Genomic DNA, 10,501 nt, shown 5'->3' with positions numbered 1-10,501 from the left:
CCCAGGAGAAGCACCAGAAGAACCTCTGACAGGTAGCGTGTAGGGTCCCTGAGGGGCTCCAGGCCTTGGTGGCTTTCAGTCTCGCTGACAGTTCCTGAGTGCCTCCAAGGTCCCCAGAACCCCTAGCACAGCACTCCTGCTCCAGGGCAGCAACCCCCCAAGGCCTGGCGAAGCGGCGGTGGCCAAGAGCCTGCTCTTGCAGGCAGTTCTGGGGTGATGCGGCTGTGCTGGTATGAACCCCACTGGGAGCCGTCAGCACCCAGCTCGGCGGGCAAGGGGCCCGGTGCCGAGCAGGAGACACACTGGAGTGTAGGGCGCGCCTGCCGGGCTGTGGGCCCTGCCCCAGACCCCTCCCAGCAACGAACACTCAAGAGCCAAGAGATTTAGCAAAAATGTTTAATCTCTCTTTAATGTGTGTGTGTATTTACAAGTACTAAATCTGAAGAACAGTAAAATAGGAAATAGCCGTGTATTTACACGATCCGCGGGCCAAGCGCCCGTCAGCCACACTGCTCCTGCGGGAGAGCGACCTCCGGGCGGGCGGCTCGGGCTGGCCGAGTGATCACTCTTCTTTTGGGTGGGGGCTCTGTGGCGTTAAAGGACAGCTAATTGTGGGCTTCGTCTTAAAAATATCTTTCTCTCTCTCTAAATATATCTATTCTAGCTTGTGTAGCACCAACGACGTGAGCCTGAAATCAGATCCAGAACTGGGGAACCGGGGTGGGGGTACTCTCAGCAAGGCCAAACCAGGGAAGGTGGGAGGGAGGTTTGGGGCCCTCCGTCTGGGGTACCCCAGGTCCCTCTTCCACAGCCCCCAGCCCCGGCTCCTCGGGCCCTGGGTCAGGGAATACAGGGCAAGCTCGAGGTATATGGAGAGACCAGGCTCCCAGAGCGAGGTGTGAGCTGTCTAGGGGCACTCCTGAGACCGTGTGGATGGGGGCAGGGTGGGGAAGGGGGAAGGCCAGGCAGGGGAGTGGGGAGGAGTGGCCTGTAGCAGGGCAGGCAATAGCAGCAGTGTCTGGGACAGGCTGGGAGCCCTTGCAGCCCCCACTGAGGCCTGGATCCCCCAAGCCCTGGGATGGCAGAGGGGCGCCCACCCCCGTTGCTCAGAGCAGGGCTTCAGTTCCAGGCTCCTGCCAGGCCCCTGTGCCAGTGTCAGAGCTTGGGGTGGGAGCCCCTGGCAGGAGGATGCGCAGAGGTGCCAGTAGGGTGCTACAGGATTGGGAGGGCCATGGGAAGTAGTGACAAGGAGGAGGCAGGGCCTAACTGCACGACCCAGCAGGAAGGCAGGTGCGCACGATCTGCTGCAGGGGTGAGGCAGGCCAAAGACCAGCTCCACGGGCTCGCATGTAAACAGGTACTGCTAAAGTGCTTGGCCTCCCTCTGCCACCATTGCCCTGCCTGCCCACTGTCCAAGTGACAAGGGCACGGGGAGGGCCCTGCCCTGGAACCTGTCGCCTCGCAGAGGCAGGCACAGGGGGCTTGGCTCTGCGGGGACCAGGGAGGGCAGAGGAAGGGGCTGGAACTAGATTCTGAAGAGGAGGGACACAGGGGCCGAGGAACCCCAACCTGACCTCATGGAACTGGAAGAACAGGGGCTTCACATAGAAGCCGGCATCCTGGGAAGACTTTCAGGGAGAACGAGGCTTGCCCTCAGACGCGGCCAGACATCAGAGGGGAGGCAGGGGTGCACCCGGGGACAAGAATCCAGGCCAAGGCGAGCCGTTACCAAAAGACAGCCAGATCTCTAGCCAGACCGGCCTCAGCTGGGCTGCCCAGGGATGAGTCTACAGGAGCTGAGCTGGGGCCGGGGGTGGCCTGAGCTCCAGCAGGGCACCCACAGCCGCAGGAGGCCCGAGCCCTGCCCGGTGCCCATGGGTCCCCCGTCCAGCCTGTGCCAAGACCTTCCTGCAGCAGGAGCGCTCGGACTTCACGGAGCTCCCTCACGGGAGGAAGTGGCCCCTGATCTGATCTCCAGGGTGTGGCTCACGCTGCTTAGGAGGGGGGACCCCAAGACAGGCAGCCCGTGGGCGCAGAGCCGGCCACAGTTAGCTGTCCCTTAAAGTCCGTGGGAATCTTGAGTACCGTCGAAAAAGTGAACTTGAAAAGGGGCCGGGCCGCTTGTTTGTTTCACAAGTGACTGATTAATTAAAAAACATAAAAAAAGGGGTCTAACAACCTCTAGTATTCAACACTTGCAGTTTTAAAAAGATCAAGTCAGACTAAACGCTAGCACGGTCATGCAGGAATCCATGGCCCCGCGCCCTGGACACTCTCGAGGGGCCAGCGAGAAGATTTCTCCTTTGTACGTCAACAAACAAAAACAGGATGACCCGCAGGTCGAGGGGCAGAGGCCTTGGGGGCGCGCCACCGGGGGAAGCCCTGGCCACTTCCTCCACGACCATTTGGTATTGCTTTCCCACTGCCCTAATTTCCTTATTCTACATTGTGAAATTTCTCCTCCTCCAGTTAACTATACAGGACCCCACTGGGGCTGGAGACTGAGGCTAGAGCCACATATATATATATATATATGTACAGAGTTCTTTTAATTAAAAACATGTTCTTTCTTGCTCACTGAGGGCGGACGGGCAGAGCCAGCCTCGGGCCCCTCTGGGCACTGCGTTCTACTCCCGGGGGCCCTGCCACAGCCCCGGCTGCCCACCCAGAGTGCTCCCCTGAAACAACCAAAACAAGTCCCCCAGATGTCCCACCGCGCTGCAGAGATGTCGGACCGGAAGCCGCTGAAAGTGGACGTGGCGAGCAGGGGACACAGAGGGGGGACGAGGGAGGAGGGTGGCCGGGGGCTACTCCCAGGACCCGCGCGGCCAGAGAGCACAGCCCGCCCAGGGGCTGGTGCCAGGAGCGGTACTGTGGGGGAATAAATAACGGGAACGTGCGCTCATGACCCGGAGCCCCAGGCCCCAGTGGCTCCCAGAGGCGCAGCCCTGAGGACAGGAAAGGAGTCACCGAGTCCTTCTGGAAGTCACATGGGGGCGCTGGGCGAACTGTTCTGCAGCCCCTCCACAGGAGGGAGCTGGGGCCTGTCTGAGCGAGGTTGACGTGGCGCTCCGGCCTCGGCCGCGGCCGCGGAGAGCACGCGGTGAATCGGAGGATGGTGGCGGTCGTGCAGCGAGCGTGGGGGTGCCAGACGCGGCGGGCGGGCCGGCTTCAGCGGCCCTCGGCTGGGCCCTGGGCATTCAGCCTCCCCCGCCCAGGGCTGCCATCCGGGGCCCGCGCCTCACACTCTGCCCAGGACGCCAGGAACGGCTGGCGCCCTCCTATAGCCCCTCGTCCTGGCCCTTCTGACCTTGGCATCACGGCCTCAAGGAGACAGACCAGGCCGGCTACCCCTTTCCCGGAGGGCTCCAGCCTTACCCGCTGGTCCTTGGCGGCACCCTCTCCTCCCCAGGAGCCCCTGGTCACAGCTGGGCTCCCCCCGCCCCGTGGTGAGCAGCTCTGGGCACGGGTGGTGCTGCAGGCACGGTCCCCCACACCAAGAACTGGGACCCCCGCCAGGCAGGAAGAGGAGGGGGAGGGCCGGGAGGACGCTGGACCGCACGCCCGGCCCCGAGCGCCCTGGCACTAGGCACAGTTGGGGCGAGGCTGCCTCCGGGGCCTCCCAGCTCTGGCTGCCGGACACGGAGGCCGCGCCTGTGGGCCCTGTTGCTCAACTCCCACTGGGCGGTGATGGCCGAGTGTCTCAGCTGCTCAGGGCCATCGTGTCCACCACCTGCTCTAGCTTGCTCCGGAGCCGCTGCCGCCGCGCCTGCTCATCCTTCTCCAGGGCAGTCAGGATCTACGAGGGTAGGCGGGGGCGTCAGTGAGCCTGGCCAGGGCCACCTGCTCCCATGGGAGGGTACAAGAAAGCTTGAGGTGGGGCGGGGTGCCCAGGGAGCATGTCACACGGCCACCACCAGCGGGGCCTCCGGAGTCGGCACTAGACTCCGCTCCTTCCATTTCAGTTGAGGGGTCTGGGTTGAGCCTGGACCCCCAGGACCCCAAGGTAGAGAATGACTCCCCCAGGTCACCATGCCTACCCTGTCCCCAAACCGGGCTTTCATCACAGCCAGCCCTTGGGGCTCTCTCAGTGCAGGTCTGTCAGAGCAGGGCCTGGCCTCACGGGGCACAGACACTACCCCCTCACAGCCTGCTCTGCACCCCAGCTCCGCCTGAGGCACTGAGCACTCGCTGGGCCCTCCGCTTGCCCACACTCCTGTGTCCTACTGGCCGTCAGCCCACCAGAGCACAGCCCCGCCGCCCCCTCACTGCATCCAAGCGCCCCCAACCACCGCCCGTTTCTCCACACCCCGTTACAGCAGAGCTCCTCAAAGAGGACCGCGAGCTCCCCTCTGCTCTCCCTCGAGGGCTGAAAGAAGGCGGGCTTCAGTCCCCAACCTGTAGGCCATTCATCCTCCTCCGCACTCGGCCATCTGCCGTGGCCTGTCCCTGGCTCTCAGTCCCAAGGCTCTGTCTGTCCCGGCTCTGGACTCACCTCTGGGGCTGCCTTCTCCCTTCACGGATGCCTCCTTCTCTCGGCCGCCGACCCCACACTTGGGCCTAGGGCCTGAGACTCTCCTGCTCTCAGATCCTTCCCCTCACACTTGAATAGCTGACCCCTAGCTCCTGCAGCCCGCCTCACACTTCCTGTCACTCAGCCACAGGTCTGGAGACAGGCCCACAGCCAGTCCGATAGGCAAGACCTAGCCCCTGAACCCCACGGCCCAGCAGCGTGGCTGCAGCCTTGCTGGTCTCTGCCTCCCTCTCGTCCCCTGCTATCTTGCAGTCCAATCACGGCTCTAAACCTTGAAGGCCCATCTCACTCAGGGAACAGCCCAAGTTCCCCGAGGCGTGCACACCGAGGGACGAACCCTGCCTCAGCCTTTCCTGCTCCTCCCCCAGGGCCGGCTGATTCAGCCTCCCAGCCTCCGCCGTCCTACAACAGGGCCCACTCTGGCCTCAGGGCCCTGGCACTGGCCAGGCCCATCCTGCTGCTCCAGCCCTTTGTGCCCTATCCAATCCAGCCTGTAAGACCATCCTCCCTCCCCAGACAGCTCAGGGAGCCCCAGCTCGGCAGAGACACCTAGGAGGCCTCCTGAAGCCTCACTCCAAGTCAGCAGCGGAAGGTGCTAAAGGTTGAGGAAAGGCCTGGTACCCTGCCCTGGAGACATCCACCCAGGCTGATAAACCCTGTGATGGGCCCTCAGGGCACAGGCACTCACTGACCCACAGTCTCCACCTTGGAAAGACACTGCCGTCCACTCCCCCACGCCCCACAATGACCAGAAGCACAATCCCTGACCTAGTGCAGCCCAGCCCGACCCTGCCAGGCCTGGCAAGGAGTCAAGACAGCATTCCCTCCCTGCCCCAGTGAGCAAGGTGGCCAGTCGGGGTGCAGAGTGGAAAAGGCAAGCGCCCAGCCAGCCCTGAGACGTGGGGAGGGGCTGGTGGGGCAGGGGTAGCTGAAGGGGCTTTAACGGAGGACGCTTGCTTGGCAGCATCTGGCAGGGGTCTGAGCTGGGCGGGCGTGGGAGAGGGGGCTCTGGGTGAGGGCCAGTGCGCATGCTCACCTCATCCTTGTACTTGGTGATGTAGGAGTAGATCTCGTGCAAGGCGCTCATGCTGTTGAACTGGCTCAGGTGCAGCCGCGACTGCTCGGCCAGGTAGGCGCTCATGTCCTGGTCACTGATCGCAGGCATCTTGGCGATGTCAGCATAGTACCTGCAGAGGGCGGCAGGGGGGGCCGTGAGTGGGGTCCTGGCCCCATGCCTGCCTGCCCGTCTGCCCGCCCCCCTGGCGCCGCCTACCTCTCCACCCAGCTTTTGTAGTTGGGAATGTCCTTGGCATAGAGCAGCTTGTTGGAGGGTGAGTCCTTGCCCAGCTTGTGCTCAGACGTGGAGCAGGAGTCCATGAAGGTCTGGGCCACCACTGACAAGCAGGCGTCCGTGATGCTGCTCTTGTGTATGTCGAACACAAACTGTGGGTTCTTGATCACATTCACCCAGAAGCGCAGGGGCAAGCTGCAGGTGGGTGGGCCCAAGTGCATGGTCAGACAAGGCCTCAGCATCCCTTCCCAATGGTGTAGGGAAGGGGCTGGCCAGAGGGCCTGCAGCCCTCCTGGCTCTGACCTTCACATTGGTCACGGTTTTCCAAGGAGGTGGGGAAACTGAGGCCCAGAGAGAGCCAGGACTCTTGGTGAGTGCATCCCACCCCCCAGTGCCTCCAGGAGGGCAGCCCTCCCCCAGAGGCACACATGGGTGAGACATACAGACCCAGAAGTGCTCCCTCACCTTTGGGTGCCCAGTGCACATGGCCACAGACCTCCTAGACCTGCATGCCTGCTCACATCAGGGGTCACACACACCCAGGTTGGCTCACCCCCATGGAAGGCACACACTCATGCAGGCACACCATGGGGCTGGTTCACACCTAAGCAGGTTCCCCTCCAGGGGAAGGCTCATCCCCAAGACAGGGCACACCTGGCCTGGCTCACCCCTTCTCCTACCCAGATGGGCCCTGGAAGCAAGACCAGGAAAGGGCCCAGGAGACACAGCCCCACAGATAGCTGACCTCTTCATCCAAAATGCCACCTCTGGGACAGCCCTCAGCTAGGGTATGCACTAGCCACTAGCCATGTGTGGCAGTTTACAGAATTAAATGAAGTTAAAAATCCAGATTTTGGGTTGTACCAGTCCTCGGTCAAATGCTCAGTAGTCACGCACGGCTGCCAGCCACTGCTATGAACAGCACAGATCTAGAACATTCCGCCATCACAGAAAATTCCCCTGGACGATGCAAACCTGCATGGCGCTGCCCCCTCTCCAGTGCCCCATGGAACCCTCTTAAGGAGCACAGGTGGAGCTGGAGGCCCAGGGTGGGTCCCAACCAGGGCCAGGGCTGCATCCCAGGCTCGGGAAGCAGCAGCTTGTAGAGGTCAAAGTCCTAGGAGAGCTAAGGTCACCGGGGGACAAGGGAGGAAGATGCCAGAGGCCAAAGGCACAGGAGCTTCTGTGATAGGGCAAATGGTGCCGAGGGCCCAGGGTCAGGCTCAGAGAGACAAAAGCCAGACTGGGTGGTGGCTGCTGGCCCCGTAGGGGGAGGGGGGAGGGCTTCAGGAGTGCTGGCTCTCACTGTCCTCACTGCAGCCGGTGAGAACGGGCCCATCCCACTGAGCCGACTGCTCACACGCAAGCCCGCACTCACACACTTGCACACAGCCACGCACACCCAAAGACACTCGTGAATCCAACAGGCATGGACACACACCCATATTCACCTCCCACGCCCTAAGGCAGGTCCCACAAGTTGGAGCAGAGGACATGCCCACACCCTGGGCGGGGAGACGTCAGACGCCCCCAAGATGGGTGAGTCAGGAAGGCGCACCCGCAGAGGGACTGGCCTCAGCGCGGAGGCGGTGAACCTGGAGGGGCCTCTCTCCTCACCCGGGGAAACCTGTCCCTGGGGGCCAGCCTCCCGTGGCCCCACAGCCTCCAGCCCTCCCCGGCTGGACCCCTAGTGCCCTTGTTCCCCGCCCTGGGGCGCCCGCTACGCCCCATCCTCCCAAACCCACCAGTTGCTCTTCCACGTGTGGCGCACGTCTGAGTCGTGTATCTGGTGCTGGTCAGCCTGCTCGTCCAGGAAGTCGAACATGTACTTAATGGCCAACGGCAGGGCCGAGCCCCGGTGCGCCGTGCTGAAGATGGTCTCGAACAGATCATCCACAAATTTCTGCAGCGTGCCCTGCAGGCAGGCAAGAGCAGAGGTCCAGGGGGGCCACCAGGCTGCCCCCCTCGCCTCCCGGATGGCCTGGGCAGCTGGTTGCCACAGGATAAGGGTGAGGATGAGGGGTTTGCTCTGAGCTCTGCTTTCTGAGGCCCAGGCCTGGCCGTTCCACCCCCTGACCTCCCCACCACCTGCCCACCAGGGCCTACTTTGGTGGCCAGCAGCCGTGTCAGATAGATCTCGGAGACCATCTTGCTGCCTCGGTCGCCCTCCCGCTGGTCCAGGTGGTCATGATTCTTCACCAGGTGCCATAGCTTGGTGCCGCTCTCCAGGTCGGGCGTGATCATGGGGGTGCGTGAACGCAGGCTGTCGGGGCTGCTCGCTGTGCGCAGCATGCTCTCTGCAGGCACCCTGCTCGTCAGTGGGGGGGGCCCTCCACGCCTAGCACCCAATGCCCACCCTGGTGCTGGTCAGGTGGCCTTGGCAGCTCCCCTGTCTGAGGCTGTTTCCTCATCTGAAAACTGGAATCAACAGCCCCACCTCCCTGGGTTGTTGGGGACAGACAGAGATATCAGGGAGATGGCAGAAAGGACCACTATGTAACGTCTGGGGAAAGAGAGCCTCCACATTTGAGGGAAAAGCAATTTCCAAGGGACAAGCCACGAAGAAGGCCCCTCCCAGCCTGCAGCAGGGAGCACTGGGCAGGGGGAGGGGGGGCGTCCCATCCAGGCCTGTGGGCCCTGCCGTCCCCATCTAGCCCCTCACCGTATCTGCTGAGAGACTTGGTGAAGGTGGATGAGTTGGAGATGTTGTAGGCAGACGTCTGCTTGGGCACCAGGGCCACTGAGGACCCGTCGGTCACCTGCGGGCAGAGGGCCAGGAGATGTGTGACCCATCATCAAGAGCCCAGAGGACACCCCCTTCCTGGTCTGAACCTGGAGGCCAGTCACCTCAGCACTCTGAGCCTGTTTCCCCAGCAGTGCACCTGCAGGGCTGCGTGGGGTCCCTGTATCCTCTTCTCCTTGAGAGATCCACTACCCAGAGCCCAACGGGCCTAGACATGGCACTGCCCTGGGGCCCCAAGAGGAGAGGCCCAAGCTGTGGCCAGAGGGTCAGGAAGCCTGGGGGTTGTTACCTGGTAGTGAGCCAGCGTGTTCAGCCTCTTCCAGTCGTTGTCAATCTTGGTGGTGACATCCTCATCCTGCAGAATGATGCGCGCCATGCGGCCTTGGCGCCACTCTAGGGGGAAGGGGAGTGCTGGAGGGGCGGGCCACCCGGGCAGGTGCCACCCACCCACCACTCCCTACCCATGATCCTGGCCTCTCAGAGCAGGAGGGAAAGGACAGGCCCCGAGGGAGCAGGGCATCCTGTGGACACTTAGTGAGAGGCCCGGAACGGCAGAATGAGGGAGAGACAAGACTCCTCCCCTCCTCGAGGCTCCCATCCTGGCTCTGAGCAGGACGCATGCACCCCTGCGGGTAAGGCCTGCATCCCTGCTGCTGCCCACGCCCCCTCCGGCAGCCCTCCACCTGTTGCAGCTGGTCCACTGGGGGCAGCCCGGCCCTCCCACAGTATGCCCTGCCTTCCAGAGCTCTAGGCCCTCCTCCTCAGGCTGGCATTTGAGGCCAGCATGGTGCCCCACCCTGGCTTCTCCAGCCACAGCTACCACGCGAGCCCCGGGCCCTATACCTCCCCCCGCCTGCTTGGGCCCTTCTAGCTCTGCAGCCACCCCTACCTGTCTGGCTCATGAGCCAGAGTGGCCCCCTGTCCCAGCTCCAACAAGCCTACCCCCTCCTCGGTACCCAGGCACCCCCCACCTGCCTGTCCCCTGGAAGGCAGCAGCCTCTGAGTGGACTTCCTGCTTCTTCCCTCTGCCCGGGCCGGGAGCAGCTTTCCAGAGCCCAGCCCAGACCACATCCCTTCCCACAGACCCCCCACCCCCATGGCCTGCAGCACCCCCAGACCAGCACCGTGTCCGGCCCGCTGCCTGTAGCCTCAGGTCCCTGGCACACGCAGCTCACTTCCCCGAGCAGTCAGGCTCACCCAGGTCCATGTCCCCAGCCTTTGGCCGCTGGGAGTAGGGCACACCCTTGTACACGGCATCCAGCAGCTTCTCCTTAACCTGCGTCACCGTGTCACAGTTCAGCCCCTTCACCGGCACCTCGGGTGCATTCTCGTTCTCGGGGTTCACACAGTTCAGCGTCTGCGGGCAGGGCAGGGTGCAGCGTCAAGCCCCACCTCTCTGGGCGCGCGCTGTGCAGGGGTGCATGGAGAGGGCAGGGCTGCACGGGACGGCTGGGCTCGCACTCACCAGTGTCTTATAGTCGATCTGCTGCCGGATGAGCTTGTCCTCACTCAGGGAGTAGCGGGCCTCGCCTGTGATGGCGTCGATGGGGCCCTTCTCCATCTGCTGCTTGATGGCGCAGTAGAGCATGAAGAGGGGCTCCCCCGCGCACTCCTGCAGCAGGCAGGTGGGCATCAGCTGTGTCCAGGACACCCAGGGGAGGCCGCCTCCACCCTCCACTCCCAGCTTCTGGTGCAGCCGTGTGCACGCTTCCCACAACGAGAAAGGAGCAACTTTTCCAAATTCTTTTTAGCAGACAAGCAGATCCCTGATTCTAGAGCCCCAAGAAGGCGGTGCAAGAAAATAAATAGGTTGAACAACAGACCAGCTGCCCCTGTGAACTTCGAAGTGAAAATCCTAGTGTGGCCTCAACCAGGAGGAGCACACAGAGAAAAACACCATGTGGCCAAGCTGGGCTTATGCCAAATAAGACCA

General features: G+C 62.9%; 1 protein-coding gene across 1 annotated transcript in view; it reads right to left on the bottom strand.

Annotated features, from left to right (window-relative positions):
* Positions 1-407: 407 nt before the first annotated feature.
* The window catches only part of PLXNA1 (plexin A1), a 45,310-nt gene continuing 35,216 nt past the window's right edge, over positions 408-10,501 (bottom strand). The window contains exons 23-31 of the mRNA XM_028101833.2: positions 10,034-10,180; positions 9,766-9,925; positions 8,858-8,961; positions 8,488-8,584; positions 7,932-8,122; positions 7,571-7,740; positions 5,808-6,020; positions 5,571-5,721; positions 408-3,799 (exon numbers count right to left, since the gene is read on the bottom strand). Of these exons, the coding sequence (XP_027957634.2) occupies positions 3,704-3,799; positions 5,571-5,721; positions 5,808-6,020; positions 7,571-7,740; positions 7,932-8,122; positions 8,488-8,584; positions 8,858-8,961; positions 9,766-9,925; positions 10,034-10,180 (1,329 nt within the window). The 3' untranslated portion in view covers positions 408-3,703. The remainder of the gene's footprint in view (positions 3,800-5,570; positions 5,722-5,807; positions 6,021-7,570; positions 7,741-7,931; positions 8,123-8,487; positions 8,585-8,857; positions 8,962-9,765; positions 9,926-10,033; positions 10,181-10,501) is intronic.

The sequence above is a fragment of the Eumetopias jubatus genome, unplaced genomic scaffold (assembly GCF_037043125.1).
Source record: "Eumetopias jubatus isolate StellerSeaLion01/CBP00866 unplaced genomic scaffold, mEumJub1_p1.0 scaffold_1, whole genome shotgun sequence".
Classification (NCBI taxonomy): domain Eukaryota; kingdom Metazoa; phylum Chordata; class Mammalia; order Carnivora; family Otariidae; genus Eumetopias; species Eumetopias jubatus.
The sequence above is the reverse complement of the archived record's forward strand: the minus strand, read 5'-3'. Positions and strand labels throughout refer to the sequence as shown.